General features: G+C 41.2%; 1 protein-coding gene across 5 annotated transcripts in view; it reads right to left on the bottom strand.

The window, feature by feature from the left end:
• Nucleotides 1-17,629, bottom strand: part of GUCY2C (guanylate cyclase 2C) — an 85,202-nt gene that overhangs the window by 26,065 nt on the left and 41,508 nt on the right. For all 5 annotated transcript variants that reach the window (XM_043441242.1, XM_043441241.1, XM_043441244.1 and 2 more), the window contains 7 exons: nucleotides 14,827-14,912; nucleotides 13,389-13,500; nucleotides 7,084-7,165; nucleotides 5,965-6,070; nucleotides 2,185-2,247; nucleotides 1,488-1,559; nucleotides 918-1,022 (listed from right to left, as the gene is read on the bottom strand). In XM_043441242.1, the coding sequence (XP_043297177.1) occupies nucleotides 918-1,022; nucleotides 1,488-1,559; nucleotides 2,185-2,247; nucleotides 5,965-6,070; nucleotides 7,084-7,165; nucleotides 13,389-13,500; nucleotides 14,827-14,912 (626 nt within the window). The remainder of the gene's footprint in view (nucleotides 1-917; nucleotides 1,023-1,487; nucleotides 1,560-2,184; nucleotides 2,248-5,964; nucleotides 6,071-7,083; nucleotides 7,166-13,388; nucleotides 13,501-14,826; nucleotides 14,913-17,629) is intronic.

Consider the following 17,629-nt stretch of genomic DNA (forward strand, 5'->3'; position numbering starts at 1 on the left):
TTTTCCAGTTCCATGGAGATAATACTTATTTATTTATTTATTTATTTTCTTGCCTTCTTTTTGCCTTTTATATATTTTTTTGCCTTTTTTTGCCTATATAAATAAAAAATATTTATATATTTTTTGCTTTTATTTATTATTTTTTTTCTTAGATTATTTTTCAAAGAAAGAACAGCATTTAGGGCTATGATTTTTTTTCCTTGAGGATACATTTGAGTTTATGCCATACATACATTTTAAAATCTACACTTTTTTCTAATAACCATCCAGTTTTCTCTTAATACAAAAGCAAATATGCAAGTAAAATAAAATGAATGGAGGGCAATCACTTTTCCACATTTCCACATTTGTTCTTTGTTTTTTCAAGTCTACACTCCTAAATATTTTTTAGCTAGTTAGCTCAGCTGGTAAAGAATCCGCCTGCAATGCAGGGGACCCCAGTTCAATTCCTGGGTCAAGAAGATGCCCTGGAGAAGGGATAGGCTACTCACTCCAGTATTCCTGGGCTTCCCTGGTAGCTCAGCTGGTAAATAATTCACCTGCAGTGTGAGAGACCTGGGTTCAATCCCTGGGTTGGGAAGATCCCCTGGAGAAGGGAACAGCTACCCACTCCAGTATTCTGGCCTGGAGAATTCTATGGACAGAGGAGCCTGGCAGACTACAGTCCATGGGGTCCCAAAGAGTTGGACACGACTGAGTGACTTTCACTTTCACTTACAAAGATATAATAGGGATAAATGGACAAAATCTGAGTGATCTAGTTTGATAAGCATATGGGCCCATACACTTTTCCTGATAACTCTCTGCTGTTATTATTTCACTGAGTGAGCATTTAAAATTTCTACTACACATTGTTTTTTTTTTTTTTTGCACATGGTTGGCTGGTTAGGAAATTGGAAATGATTCTGGTTCCTTACCCGGAGGGATCCTCTCTCGCAGTACTCAATCACCCCAAAGATCGTGGAATCAAGCTTCACCGTGCCGTAGAACTTGGTTAGGTTGTAATAGTCAATCTGAAGCAACTAAAACATAACACACTCATTTACAAAGCAGCTCAGCCAGAAAAGAGAACCTGATTAAAAACTAATAATATACTAATAAAACGTGCCATGTCTCAGATCTCTAGGAAGATATTCTACTGCTCCTGATACAATGAATCATCAGTGCGTCTTCTTCTGCACTTGGCATTAATCTGACCTCATGGCCTTTCTCTTGTCAGCAAGAAGACCTGAATACAACAAACCTTTGACTACTCTCCCATCACATCAGGACCACTTTCTAGGACATGCCAGCATGTTCTGTACCATCAAACATCTTTGACAAAATTTGGGGGGAGAATTTTCAACAAGAAGTATGGTCACCCATTCCTTGGTCTATAGGCTTCTCTGTCAGGACTCCCTAATAACATCTTGCTCCATCAGGGACCTCAATGCTTGGGGAAAACGGAGTAAGGTCATTTCTCACTTAAAGGTCTTATGTAAGCATACCTTGTTCAATTCGATCTTCTGTTTCTCAGTGAAATTGCCATCATTGTGCTTGAGATCCTTTAGAATCACTCGCTGCAAAGATCAATTGAATTAAGGAGATCGTGTCGCATGACCGCTATATGCATGTTATAATCATCTGCTCACATGACTATCTTCCCACACTACTGTAAGCTCTTGAAAGCGGTAACATCCCTTTACTGCTGTTTATATCCCTGGTGGCAAGTGCCTGGGATGTGGCAGGCTCATATGAGAGTTTGTCTTTAAAATGACTAAGTGAGAAAAGGAGGAAGGAAGGAAGGAAAGAAGGGAGGGAAGGAGGAAGGAGGAGAGAAAGGAAGGAAAGAAGGAAGGACGGAAGATATAAAACGCTGCTATGGGATTGTCACATCCCCGCTGCAATGATTCAAAATACAATACAGGGTTGCCTGGACTGCTCTGAATCCGTTATTTTTCCTTCCTACACTCTCCCCCTCTTAAAAATTTTATTTTTTCTTCAGTATACTCAGGACTTGCGAATATTGTAAGCGGTAAAGCAGAGCCCTGCCCAGCCCTGTGAAAGGCTCCAAGAACACCCCTTGGGTCAGCCCGGGGACCCGGGCCATCACCCCACCGACATCAGAGCTGCGGCCACGATGAGTCAGAAGGCCCGGCACACATCCCTGACCGAGAGTTCAGAAAAGCAGAGGAGACCAGTCACCTTTTTGTCGTATTTGCACTGTCGCAGTCTCTGGATTGTGTCTCGCCTCTTGTCATCATCGATCTGGCACAAGGACAAGCTAATTATTCCAGAGGCTCCAGGTCTTGGCTCCCCAACTGCTGGCCAAAGGCTGAGAGACTCTGCCTGTGTCTACTGCAGTTAGTTCACAGCATGCCAGGCAGGCTCAGAAAAACTGTTATAATTGTCCAGTGTCCCCTCTCATGCTCACCTCCCCCCTCCAATGGTATCTTCTTTCCAAGTATCCACCAGCCGCACACTTAACTCTGGGTTTTCTCCCCGCTTCTTCTTGTGGCCTATTTCAGCCAGAGACTTCCTTTGCTTCCTTCCCACCCAGCCCCCCCAGACTATTGGGAACCACTGCCTACAGCTACGGACAGACGCTCTCAGGGAATCATGCTTGGCATCTGAGCTGTGAACTCATGCCTCAAGGCCCAAGTAGCATGCAAGTGAGGACACCCTGCTGGGGCTTAAGGAGGCAGCCACATCAGCTTGGGGTTCAGCCTGCAGTTGTGAGATCATCTGGTTTGTCAAAAGAAGCCAGTAATGTGGATTTCTCTATTCCATTCCAAGATTTGTGTATTTGATAATTAATTAAAAATATATTCATTTATTTATTTGGTGGCGCTGGGTCTTAGTTGCAGCATGTGGGATTTAGTTCTCTGACCAGAGATTGAACCTGGGCCCCCTGCATTGGGAGCTCGAAGTCTTAGCCCCTGAACCATCAGGGAAATCCCAGTAATTAATTTTAAAAGAAGTTAAATATTGACCGAAACACAACACACACACACACACCCCCACACACCCTTGCAGGCTAGATACAGCTCTTGGTCTGCTACTCGAAAGGCAGAAAAGATTGTGAACCACTGCATCTTTCCATTCAATTCTTATAAAAACCTGTGATGTATTTTATTGGTTAAAAGCTACCTCATAGGGACATTTTGAAAATGTGACTGAAATAAGTAATATCCAATTCCATGCATGACGCCTGGCACAGCGCAGATTAATAAACGTCACTGGTCTCCCCTTCTCCTGTTTCTCATTTTATTTGTGAGGTACAAAGGGTTACGTGTCACCACGTGTAACCTGAGAATGTATGGAACCTGGGTGTGATTTCTCGGCTAGTATTCTTTTTACCCTCTCAAGCCTCGATTGGATCATTTAAACCATTTGAACTTCAGTCCCTTATCTGGGCAATCCTAACTTACAGGGATACCTGGGGATCAAATGAGACCAACGTGGTGCTTGTACTTTGTTACAAGCAAAGGTGTTTTATCCTCAAATGAGTCCTCTGCATCTTTATCATTATTTTCTGTCTGCCACCCTCCCCTCGGGCTTTGCTGACATCTCTCCCTCTGGCTGCCTTGGTTTGCTGACACTTTCCATTCTAACCTGGGATACCTTCTTCTTCATCTCGCACCTGAGTCTTGCTTTCTTACCCAGAGCTCAAACCAGCGCCTATCCGGTCACATGGCATTTTCCCCTCTTGCTGACTCTGGTCGACCCCCGTGGGTCTTCTTCCAGTCCTGTCTGATTCTCAGCACCAGAAAACCTCTTCTTACAGCGAATCCCTGGTCGTCTGCTCCCCAGCTGGTCTGTAGCTCGCCATAACAATGACTCCCCATGCTCTGAATCACTTCTAACCTTCCTCCTCCTGGCAACTTGTCCCAAAGACCTCATTCTTAGCCAGGTGAGCGGCTAATGATGAATTAACTCATAAAAATTCTGTCATATCCAACAAGGGGTAGACGGGTTATGCTCCTAGGAGTATTTACATTTTAACAAAACACACAGCAACATGATGTTTTAGGCTTAACTCAAAAGAACCAAGTGCAGTACAGGGTTCTGAGGCGGTGGGGGAGGCTTGTGAGGGGTGGAGCTGTGGCGGGACCTGGGCAGAAGTGAACCATGTGGGAACCCAACCTGGGGTCACACCAGAGGCGGGGACCACTCACTCCTTCTACAGGTCTCCTCCTCCCTTCCTAGGGTACTGCCACTAAGTCATTCAGGTCGATGAGTTCTCTTTTCGAAAATCCAATGATCTTACAATCGTTTACAACTACAGTCACAGGTTTTGATGAGAATCAAATGGAAAGATGCAATGTGAAATATAAATGATTGTAAGATTACTGGATTTTCAAAGAGAGAATTGATTGATTGATTTCTTCCTGACACGTGCCTGAGACAGATTGATCTTTTCTTAATTTAAAAATTTTTAAAAAACTATTTATTTTTTTGGTCGCACTGCAAAGCATGGGGGAATCTTAGTTTCCTGATCAGGACCCAGACCTGTGCCCACTGCAGTGAAGTATGGAGTCCTAACCACCGGACTGCTGGGGAAGTTCCTGGTCTTTGTCAATAGCATTTTTATTTCTGTGGCTCAGGATTTAATAGGAGTGTTACTTTGGTGCATGGAGCATTTCTGGAGGAAAGGGAGATCTAGTCCTCACTGAGCCATGAGGGGATCTGAGCCACTGGAGTGCCGCGTGCAGTACTTGGGGTGGGATGCCCAGAGAGCTGGTGGAAAGGCTCCAGACACAAACCTGACCCATGTGGCAATTTTATTTTTGCTGATTCTAAGCAGGGAGGCGTCTCAAGTCACACTGTCCTGTCGGCTTGGCCCTACTCCTAGGGACCCTGATCATTCCTTCATGTGGAGGTTCTGGGACTCCACCGCCTCCTAGTTTGCTTTGGTATAAAACCTCTGGGATTTCCCTGGTGGTCCGGTAGTTGAGAATCTGCCCTGCCAATGCAGGGAACACGGGTTTGATGCCTGGTCTGGGAGGATCTCACAAGAGCAAGTAAGCCTGGGACTACTGAGCCTGTGCCCGAGAGCCTCTGCTCTGGAACAAGAGAAGCCACTGCGATGAGAAGCCCGAACACCACAACTGGAGGGTCGCCCTCGTTTGCTGCAACTAGAGAAAGCCCGCGAGCAACAACGAAGGCCCAGGGCAGTCAAAAATAAATGAATTAAAATCTGAAAAAAACCCAGGAAACCTCTGAGGGTTAAGTGTTAAGTGTCACACTGACACGGGGTGGGTTCAGACTGTGGCCAGTTCTTGAAATTCTAGCCCCGTTGCCTCAAAGAGCTCAGAAACAATGAAACAGGTCCCGGTATCAGGCATATGAGAAATGCTCAGAAGTGCTGGTGGGTTACATCTGCAGTAACCTGGATGTGTGTGTGACCCGGCCCTGCTGCTCGACTCTTTGTCCTTCATTTTCCTCATCAGCAAAGACAGGATGATAAAGTTCATCTCCTGAGGTCCTGGTGAGGAGGAGATAAGACCATGCAGGTCCCAAATTAACCATGGCCCACGGGAGGCGGTATTGCTGGTGGCTGCTGAGCCTTCCTGGCTGAGCGCAAGTGTGGGCAGAGGACTCTTTTTTCAGCAGTGAGCAAGTAAGTCACACGTCCTGAGTGTGAGAGAGTAATTCCCCCAGGTTTAGGGGAACTCAGATGCCTTACCCATTCCTACATCCCTTCCATGGCAAATCCTCCCTCTCTGCACTCCTCTTCTGGGTCACATGCCAAAAGTGAGTAACAATGCCATATCTCAGCCTCCACCAAAGTGTTCACTGGATCAAGTAGCATCATGAAGAATCAAGGGAAAGGCAGGAAGCTGAGAATTCTAACATCTAAGTCTTGGATTCTGAAACAAATGACCCTGCCTGGCACGTTCTGTACCATGGACCAAAGTCTCCTCAAATCCCTGGGAAGTTGCACCAGTCCGCACATTCTTCACCAGGTAAGGGATGCCTTACCTTTAGGCTAACATGGTTGGTCTCATTGGACTCCAGAGGAAAGATGTTTTCAGAAGGAATATGGGACCACTTCTTCTGACGAAGTGCATGTTCTCTCTTATATTTTCTGTGAAAGGAACAGAGCCAGCCCATAAGCTTTTATTATGCCATTCCGTTTCTGACCATTAGTTGACATCTAGAGCTCTGATGGGGGGGCTTCCTCAATGGCCCAGATGATAAAGAATCTGCCTGCAATGCAGGAAACATGGGAGACACAGGTTTGATTCCTGGGTCGGGAAGATCCCCTGGAGGAGGACATGCAACCCACTCCAGTATTCTTGCCTGGAAAATCCCACAGAGGAGCCTGGCAGACTACAGTCCACAGGGCTGCAAAAAGATTCAGTCGGGACTTAACAACAAAGCCTCTTCAGCCTGAAAGTATATAATACTTAACTAAATGCTTAACAACAACAATAATACTTAACTAAATACTTAACTAAAAAACAACACTTAACTAAATACTTAACTAAACAACAACCACAAAGACTCTTCAGCCTGAAAGTATGTAATAGAGAGACTTTGAAAATTCCCATAATGTACTAATGAAAGAGCAGAAATAGCTATTTCCACCCACAGAATGCCAATTCTATGGTCATTATACAGACTTTATCTCAATTCCCCGCAACAGTTCAGACGAAGATACTGAAGCCAAGTAACATGCTTAAGTTGCTAATAACACAGGTAAGATCACACAACTGGTGAATGTCAGAACTGAGATTTGAGTTCAGGTGTCTCAGGAAGACTCCCTGGAGGAGGGCATGGCAACCCCCTCCAATATTCTTGCCCAGGAAATCCCGTGGACGGAGGAGCCTGGCGGGCTACAGTCTATGGGGGCGCAAAGAGTTGGACATGACTGAAGCAACTTAGCACGCACGCACGCATGTCTCTGAGGGCAAGCTCTAATTCATCCGCTCAGTAGTATTCTGCTCCAGACAGACTTTTTGATGCAGAATGCCTTTATAATCTTAGCTCTGTCCAGGGACCTGCTTGTGAATGTATACTGTCAACAGGGATCAGATGCCCCACTCTCACCCACCCCTCCACCTGAGAGATGAGCACCCCAGGTTAGCCGGCAGGTACCTGAGCACCAGGAGAGCAATGAGAAGCAGGAGGACCACTGTTCCCGCGAGTGTGAAGACGGCAATCATCAGGATTTGAGGGCCTGTGGCAGAAAACACAGTGAAAACTACACTAGGAAGGACCCCTGAAAAGAGAACAAATGCATTTCACAAGAGTCTAGTTGTATAGGATAATTTGAGCAAGGGGAAAGGGACAGCTCTTTTTTTTTTTTTTATTTTTATTAGTTGGAGGCTAATTACTTCACAACATTTCAGTGGGTTTTGTCATACATTGATATGAATCAGCCATGGATTTACACGTATTCCCCATCCCGATCCCCGCTCCCACCTCCCTCTCCACCCGATTCCTCTGGGTCGGGACAGCTCTTTTAAGAGCTCTGTTTTTTAGAGAAAGACAAATGTCATATGATAACACTTGTATTTGTAATCTAAAAAAACCAGAATGATACACGGACTTCCCTAGTGACCCAGTGGTGAAGTGGAAGACTTCATCTTCCAATGCAGGGGCTCTGGGTTTGATCCCTGGTCAGAGAGCTAAGATCCCACATGCCTTGTGGACAAAAAACCAGAACATGAAACTGAAGCAATACAGTAACAGATTCAATAAAGACTTTAAAAATGGTCCACATCAAAAAGATCTTGAGAAAAAAATTTTAAAAATGATACAAATGAACTTATTTACAAAATAGAAACAGACTCACAGACCTAGAAAGCAAACTTACAGTTACCAAAGGGGAAAGGTGGGAAGGAAGGATAAATGAGGATGAACATATACACACTACTATATATAAAACAGATAATCAACAAGGACCTACCGTATAACACAGGGAACTCTACTCAAAATTCTGTAATAACCTATATGGGTGAAGAATCTGAAGAAGAATGGATATATGTATATGTGCAACTGAATCATTTTACTGTACATCTGAAACTAACACAACATTGTAAATCAACTATATTCCAAAATAAAATAAAAATTAAGTTTAGGGGTGGGTTGGGATGGGGGTGAGAAGGAGGTTCAAGAGGAATGGGACATATGTATACTTATGGCTGATTCACTTTGTTGTTTGGCAGAAACCAACACAACATTGTAAAGAAATTATCCTCCAATTAAAAATGAAAATTTTCTAAAAAGTAGGAAAAGTAGGAAGCACTTCAAAAGTAGGAAGTCAAGGCATACCTGGAGTAACAGGCAAATTTGGCCTTGGAGTACAAGTCAAAGCCTACAGAGTTTTGCCAAGAGAACGCACTGGTCATAGCAAGCACCCTCTTCCAACAACACAAGAGAGACTCTACACATAGACATCACCAGATGGTCAATACCGAAATCAGATTGATTATATTCTTTGCAGCTCTATAGTAAGCTCTATACAGTCAGCAAAAACAAGACAGGGAGCTGACTGTGGCTCAGATCATGGACTCCTTATTGCCAAATTCAGACTTAAATTGAAGAAAGTAGGGAAAACCACTAGACCATTCAGGTATGTTAGTCACTCAGTTGTATCTGACTCTTGTGACCCCATAGAAGGTAGCCTGCCAGGCTCCTCTGTCTATGGGATTCTCCAGGCAAGAATACTGGAGTGGGTTGCCATTTCCTTCTCCAGGGGATCTTCCTGACCCAAGGATCGAACCCAGGTCTCCTGCTTTGCAGTCAGACTCTTTACCAACTGAGCTACGAGGGAAGCCCCCATTCTGGTATGATCTAAATCAAATCCCTTACAATTATACACTGGAAGTGACAAAGAGATTCAAGGGATTAGATCTGATAGAGTGCCTGAAGAACTATGGACATGGTTTGTGACATTGAACAGAAGGCAGGGATCAAGACCATCCCCAAGAAAAAGAAATGCAAAAAGGCAAAACAGTTGTCTGAGGAGGCCTTATAAATAGCTAAGAAAAGAAGAGAAGCTAAAGGCAAAGGAGAAAAGGAAAGATATACTCATTTGAGTGCTGAGCTCCAAAGAATAGCAAGGAGAGATAAGAAAGCCTTCTTCAGTGATCCACGCAAAGAAATAGAGGAAAACAATAGAATGGGAAAGACTAGAGATCTCTTCAAGGAAATTAGAGATACCAAGGGAACATTTCATGCAAAGATGGGCACAATTAAGGACAGAAATGGTATGGACCTAACAGAAGCAGAAGATATTCAGTAGAGGTGGCAAGAATACACAGAAGAACTATACAAAAAAGATCTTCATGACCCAGATAACCACTATGGTGTGATCACTCACCTAGAGCCAGACATCCTGGAATGAGAAGTCAAGCGGGCCTTAGGAAGCAACACTACGAACAAAGCTAGTGGAGGTGATGAAATTCCGGCTGAACTATTTCAAATCCTAAAAGATAATGCTGTGAAAGTGCTGCACTCAATATGCCAGCAAATTTGGAAAACTCATCAGTGGCCACAGGACTGGAAAAGGTCAGTTTTCATTCCAATCCCAAAGAAAGGCAATGCCAAAGAATGATCAAACTACTGCACAATTACACTCATCTCACATGCTAGCAAAGTGATGCTCAAAATTCTCCAAGCCAGGCTTCAACAGTACATGAACCATGAACTTCCAGATGTTCAAGCTGGATTTAGAAAAGGCAGAGGAACCAGAAATCAAATTGCCAACATCTGCTGGATCATCGAAAAAGTAGAGAGTTCCTGAAAAACATCTACTTCTGCTTTATTGAATATGCCAAAGCCTTTGAACGTGTGGGTCACAACACACTGTGGAAAATTCTGAAAGAGATGGGAATACCAGACCACCTGACCCACCTCCTGAGAAATCTGGTGTGCAGGTCAAGAAGCAACAGTTAGAATTGGACCTGGAACAACAGACTTGTTCCAAATTGGGAAAGGAGTTCATCAACGCTGTATATTGTCATCCTGCTTATTTAACTTAGATGCAGAGTACATCATGTGAAATGCCAGGCTGAATGAAACACAAGCTGGAATCAAGATTGAAGGGAGAAATATCAATAACCTCAGATATGCAGATGATACCACCCTCACGGCAGAAAGTGAAGAACTAAAGAGCCTCTTGACGAAAGTGAAAGAGAAGAGTGAAAAAGTTGGCTTAAAGGTCAACACTCAGAAAACTAAGATCATGGCATCTGGTCCCATCACTTCTTGGCAAATAGATGGGGAAACAATGGAAACAGTGACAGATTTTATTTTTGGGGGATCCAAAATCACTGCAGATGGTGACTGCAGCCATGAAATTAAAAGACACTTGCTCCTTGGAAAAAAAGCTATGACCAACCTAACAGCATATTAAAAAGCAGAGACATTACTTTGCAACAAAAGTCCGTCTAGTCAAAGCTATGGTTTTTCCAGTAGTCATGTATGGATGTGAGAGTTGGGCTATAAAAAAGATGAGCACCGAAGAATTGATGCTTTTGAAATGTGGTGTTGGAGAAGACGCTTGAGAGTCCCTTGGACTGCAAGGAGATCCAACCAGTCCATCCTAAAGGAGATCAGTCCTTACTATTCCTTGGAAGGACTGATGCTGAAGCTGAATCTCCAATACTTTGGCCACCTGATGCAAAGAGCTGACTCATTTGAAAAGACTCTGATGCTGGGAAAGACTGAAGGTGGGAAGAGAAGGGGACAACATAGACTGTTGGATGGCATCACCGACTTGATGGACGTGAGTTTGAGTAAGCTCTGGGAATTGGTGATGGACAGGGAGGCCTGGCATGCTGCAGTCCATGGGGTCACAAAGAGTCGGACATGACTGAGCAACTGAACTGAACTGACTGAAAAATGAAAATAAATTTTTAAAATTAAATTTTAAAAAGATATTATTCATTTTTTAATCTCTTCATTGGTAATAGAGATGCTGCATCTTTGTTCTCTGAAGAAAATTGTTTGGAATGTGCCTCCCAAGTGGCATTATTTCAGTTACCCTTATAGTTTATACATCTGTTTTCTTATGGGAGGGCTTCCCTGGTGGCTCAGATGGTAAAGAATCTGCCTGCAACGCAGGAGACCAGGGTTCGATCCCTGGGTCGGGATGAACTACTGGAGATGGGAATGGCAACCCACGCTAGTATTCTTGCCTGGACAATGAAATGGACAGAGGAGCCTGGTGGGCTATAGTCCATGGGGTTGCAAAGAGTTGTACACGACTGAGCGACTAACACTTTCTTATGGGAATCATTGAACGTTAGAAGATAAAATAGTTTCCAGCACAGAATTCGGAAGAGAAGACTATCTGATGTCTCTGAAACTAACATACCTAAGGAAGAGTCATAGAGGAAGACAGTGACAACTGGTTTTCAATTCAGAGAACAAATCAGAGGCAAAGTAGGTCACACAGTCAATGATAGTGTTGCCCGCTGGTCCTTTCCAAGCTCAACCAGGTCACTGAGGGAAGTCAATGGGAAGTGTAAGGAATTTGATTTATTAGTATGTAGGTGAAGCTGTATAGATGGAGGAGTTTGAGAGATTCACAGAAGAATAAGTGGAATTCAGGAAAATGTGGATTCAACCCAGCACAGCATTGAAGCAGAGTTCTGCGTGGGCAGAGGACTAGAGTGGTAAGGACAACAATAATAAAACTGTACAAGAAGGTCATGGTTCACACATGCCTCACAGGCTGCCTCTTGAATCCTCTAACTTCCTATTTTTTTCAGAAGGTAGAGGGTTCAAGAAGAAGAAATGGGATGGACTCCAAGCAATAGACAGTGTATAAGAAGCTAGAAGATAATAGCAATATGGTGAAGAAGACAGGTATTTTTCTTACAGCAAAAATATGAGAGAGAGTCAAACTCCAAGGATAAATGTTCAAGGAAGGTGTAGTCTAAAAATAAAACTGTAAAATATTTTGAGAATTTGGCATTTAAAAAATCCCTTTGTGTGCACGTGTGTCACAAAAGAGAGACATTGGGGCTATACACTATTGGGCCTCATAAAGATAATAATAATGAAAATATTTAACGATTTTCAATTTAAAAAACCAACTCACGGGTAAATGCCAGAAGGCTTCCTATGGCTAGCAAATAAATATGATCAGCCCTGACAAATAAAAGAAAAATACAGGAGAATTTGGGAGGTGAGAAGGAGGCAGAAGGAAGGATAGAGACATGAACATCTTCATCTTACAACTTTGGGAAGCAAGAAGCTTTATACATGTTTGATAGAACTCTAGGCTTATGAATATTAATTAAAATTACAAATGTAAAATTATAATACACTAAATGTATTGACAAAAAGACACAACTATGTTGAGAAGAGCTTAGAGAAAAGTACACCTAATGAAAATGAATTTAAATTTATGAATGAATGAAAATAAATTTTAATTTATCAATACAAGAAATAGATAACATCTAAAGCTCATAAATCAAGAAATACATGCATATAATTTAGAAATATGCAAAAAACTAAGCAGAATGGACAAGACCAGAGATGCACAGAGGTGGGACTAGATACACTCACTTTCTGTTACGAATATTTCTACTCTAGGATTTTAAAATCATGTGCATGAATTTTTCTATGATAAAAATATAACGAAAAAAGTCATTTTATTAGTAGTGCTTGCACCTTTTTTTTGCATCTTTGGACATAAATATTTGTTAAAATTTAAACTTTTTCCCCTAAAAATTGATTAGTAATGTGGAATCACTTACTATTCATTGTGGAAAGCCTTAGCCAAGCCAGCCAAGGGCAGAGAGCCCTGAGATCTTGTTGCTCAGGAGACACTTGGCTGGCCTGTCTAGTGATAAGTCAGTGTCACACACAGCTTTACTTCAAGTTGCATGGAGGAAGGTCTGGCCGTGTTAGGACTTTCATGACATGATGGGACCTCACCTCAAGTAGGTAGGTAACCATTGTTATGACCCAAGCATGTATGCTCTAAGGCAAAAGGGGAGAATTTAGAGGTCAGGCTCACTGACCACCCCTTAGCCTGATGACATCAAGTATTCCTTGCTGAAATACATTGGATACATTCCTTGAGTTTCTTGTAGTAAAATGTAAATGGAATGAGACTATTGTCTCTGTGTTCATTCTGCCAATTGCCAAACCTAGTTTTCTATAGGAAAATTTATGTCAAAGGTTGGATAGAACATATATTAAAGATAGGTATAGCTAAATTAGAATGGAATATTTTTGGTGTTTTATCAGAACTGTAATATCATTCATTGGGCAGAGAAGTAAAGTCTGTATTTACAAATCTGGCGCATCTTATTCAGACAATAAGTAAAACAAAACAAAACTAAACTAAAAACCACAAGCTAATTGCATAAACCACAGAATTTACTCTCCTTCTCCATAAAACAACTTTAGGGAAAGGAAATTCATGAAGGATCTCTTACCCCGTCCTGGAATATCATTAGGAAGTTTGTGGTTCTTCCAGATGAACGTGGGGCTCTTAGCCACAGGGCTAGTCTGGTTCACACGGGTGTCATAGGTCAAAAGAACCTCGTACTATGTCAGGGCATGAAAGAGAAGAAGGGTGCAGAGAAAAAGACACGTTAGAATGACTTCTGATGAGATTCACTGTCCTTCCCAATGACATTTGAATTTTTAAACATTAATTTATTGGAGCATAGTCGCTTTAGAATGTCATGTTAGTTTCTGTTGTACAACACAGTGAATCTGCCATATATATTTCTCAGTGAAACAAGGCAAATGTTACACAGCTGGGAACTAGTTAGGATCTACTGGGTTCTCATCATGAACACTATTAGGCTGAATAGTTTTCTGTTTTTAATGACCATACATTATGCCTGCCCAATAGACATTTTCTGGGTCTTTAGAGAATTCAAGTCTTTCATTTTCTTGTGAAAACAGAGGCAAGAATAATTAAATGGCTAGCTCTAAGTCACATGACAAGGGAGGCACCAGTGTTTTCCACAATATTAAACTGCTATTAAAAATGATGGCTTGAGAAAATACACCATAGTCAAAATTCATTATCTATATTTATACATGTCAAGGGGCTGCTAGAGAATTCTACATTCCTTAAGTTCTATCAATTACATGATTTTTGAATCTCTTCTATCTCTATGCTCTAATGTACTTTCTTATAAAAAGTTTCTTTTTGAAGCAATGTGCCAATAGAAATATTCATATGTCCTTAAATTACTGCTGCATATATTGAGTCAGCTTTGTAAGAGACATCTCCAAAATGATCACCCTTCTAAAATTCACCACTGATCCCTCAAAACATGCTGGATCAAAGTTTTACATTCTCAAAACTATACTCTTAACTTGACAGCAGAATATAAACTAATATTACATATTAATATAATAATATGTATCATATTCACACACAATACTATGTATATATATATACCATGTGTACATATAGCATAACATTACAGGGCTATTTTTATGTGCCCGAGGGATCACACAATTAATGATTTTCATGAGATTGCAGAGGGAGAGAACAAGGAATGTTTCATTGAAATTTTTAGTTTTGGAAATGAACAAACAATTCTTAGAAAAAAAACAACAACCAAAACGAAAATCTGTCATCTTCTCATTGGTATCCCATCAATAGTCTGGTCTTCATATCAGTGTTTTCTGGGTGGGTATGTTTTACATAGTAAATAGAGTGGATATTCTGAATAAGAAGTTCTATGGGAGAAAATGTTTAAGGAATGTGGCCCCAAGAGGGGCATAACTGTAAATCTGAAATTAACTTGTAGATTCTAAACATAACTTCTCCTAGTCCTTCTCTATGACTTGCCTTTCAGGATAACCCTCCTCACCCAGTCACCTGACCCCAAGTTCTTGATAAGAACATACTTTGCTGGTGTCCACAGAGGTGTACAGAAGGTACATGGTATTGTCAATATCCCCACAGGCATCCAGAGTCACAGGACCCACATGCCCTAGGGCAAAATCAGAAACAGTTAGAGACCATCATTGACTTCCTGACTGAAAAGACCAGTTACATCCTGACACGGGGCATAAAGCAGATTCAGATTGCTCTATTTTACTGAAAAATTGTGACCTTAATGATGTAATTAGAGGGCATTGGTTCTTGGCTCTGAGATCGCTGAAGGATATTTCTATGAGAGACGCTATTTAGTAAGAAGGAAAACTCTCTTTCACTGCATTTAGGATGATGACACTAAATATAGTCAGGAGGTTTCTCCTGATGATTTGAGACAAGTTTTTGCTGAGAGTGTTAACTAGTGGCACAGTGTTTAAGTCATTGCACAACCTAAAGTAGATTGCTAAAAGGTCAAAATCCCTTCACTATCACTTATTAGCTGAACACATTGAGAAAATTAAGTTCTTGGAGCCTCAGTTTTCTCATCTGTGAAATTTTAGCCATATAGCATGAGTCTATGAAATGGCTTGTTAGGTTAAAAAAAAAATGATAGTATCAACAATTTCACATGGTTCAAAATAAGAGCTAGTAATGTTTACTGTACCAGGCTCTGTGCTAAGTATCCTATGTGCACTTATTATTTTAATCCTCCTGGAACACCATGACACACAAACTGTTATTATCTCCATTTTACTGATGAGAAATCAGAGGTCAGAGATATTATTTAATTGCTCCAGGTTATAGGTACAGCTAGCAGGTGGCTAATTACTACTTATGACCACAGAGGTGCAAGTAAAAAGGAGGGGGCCATTGTCTGCATCTCCTCTGCCCCCGGTCCATTGTTGATGTGATTTTCCCCCACTGCCGATGTGACTTTCAAGGAATGTAAAGGGTTGGTGCTCCCTTTGTTCTCTCTTTTCCCCCTTGAGAGCCAGGCCTTGAAGACTACAACATTCAAGCAACTTCACATATGGGGGAGATTAGAAAGTGACTACACATGCCAAGGGGAAGGCAGAGACTCAGAAAACTTGAGAAGACCTTAAGTTTCCATCTCAGGCTGATCCTCAGCAGAGATGGCCTACAACAAAAAAAACAAAAAGCAAAACCAAGTAACAGCAAGCCCTGAGAAGGAGAAAACTCACCATTCCCCAGGTGATTTTCAGGATTACCACATTATTAGATTCAAATGTCCAGTTTTCAATCAAAATTACAAGTCATATGAAGAAACAGGAAAACATGATTTATTCAATAGAAAAAAATAAACCAGTGGAAGCTATCCCTGAGAAAACGATGGTGGATCTACTAGACAAAGGCTTTAAAACAACTACCTTAAAGATGCTCAAAGACCTAAAGGAAGACATGGGTAAAGTCAAGGCATTGATGTATGAACAGAATGGAAATATTAGCAAAAAGAAAGAAATCATAAAAAAAAAAAAGAAACTCTGGAACTGAAAAGTATAGAGGCTAAAATGAAAAATTCAAAGGCATATTTGAGCAGGCAGAAGAATAATTAGTGAACCTGAAGATGAAAAAGAAAGTGAAAGTGTTAGTCACTCAATTGTGTCTGACTCTTTATGACCCCATGGACTATAGCCCAACAGACTCCTCTGTCCATGGAATTCTCTAGGTTAAAATACTGGAATGGGTAGCCATTCTTTTCTTCAGGGATCTCCCCAACCCAGTGACTGAATCTGGGTCTCCCTTATTGTGGGCAGCTTCTTTGCTGTCTGAGCCCCAGGGAAGCTGGAACTTGAAGAAAGGACAATGGAAATCACCAAATCTGAGGAAAAGAAATAAAAAAGACTGCAGAAAAGTGAACAGACCTTAAAGGACCTGTGGAATACCACGAAGTAGACCAACACACGCATTGTGGAAGCCCCAGAGGGAGAAGAGAAAGAGCGAGAAAACAGTAGAGAGAATATTTGAAGAAATAATGGCTGAAAATATCCCAAATCTGATGAAAGATATGAATAAAAACATTCAAGAAGCTCAACAAATGCCAAGTAGAATGAATTTAAAGAAATCCATGCCAAGACACATTATAATCAAATCGTCCACAGCCAAAGACATAGACTTTTGAAAGCAGCAAAGAGAGAAGTAATTGATCACATATAAGAGATATTCAATAAGATTATAAAGCAGATTTCTCACTATATACTCTGAAGGTTAGAAGGCAGTGGGCTGATATATTCAAAATGCTAAAAGAAAAAAATATCAACTAAGAATCTGTTATTCAACAAAGCTGTCCTTCAAAAGTGAGGAGAGTAGGATATTCTGAAATAAATAAAAGCTGAGAGATTTTTACCAACCAATCTTCCCTGCAAGAAATTCTCAAGGGAGTCTAGGAGGTTAAAATGAAAGAACACCAGACAGTAGCTTGAAGCCATACGAAGAAATAAACATTCCAGTAAAGGTAAATAAGCAAGCAATTACAAAAACTAGTATTATTATAAAAACAATGTGTTATTTTACTGCTTCTTTTCTACATTACTTAAGAAATGAATATGTTTAAAAAAATTAGTCAAAAACTTGTATTATTGTAACTTTGATTTGTAACTCTACCTTTTTTTTGACAATTTAGGAGACTAATGCTTAAAAAATAATTAGTTTACTATTTGGACACAAAGCATAAGGATGTAGTTCTGCAACACCAGTGTCTGAGAGGGATGGAAATGGAGCTATTAAAGGAGCAGAGTTTTTGTATTTATTGAGGTTAAGCCAGTATAAATTCAAATTAGAGGGTTATAATTTTAGGATCTAATTCCCATGGTA

Source organism: Cervus canadensis, chromosome 21 (assembly GCF_019320065.1).
Source record: "Cervus canadensis isolate Bull #8, Minnesota chromosome 21, ASM1932006v1, whole genome shotgun sequence".
In the NCBI taxonomy this organism is placed as follows: Eukaryota; Metazoa; Chordata; class Mammalia; order Artiodactyla; family Cervidae; genus Cervus; species Cervus canadensis.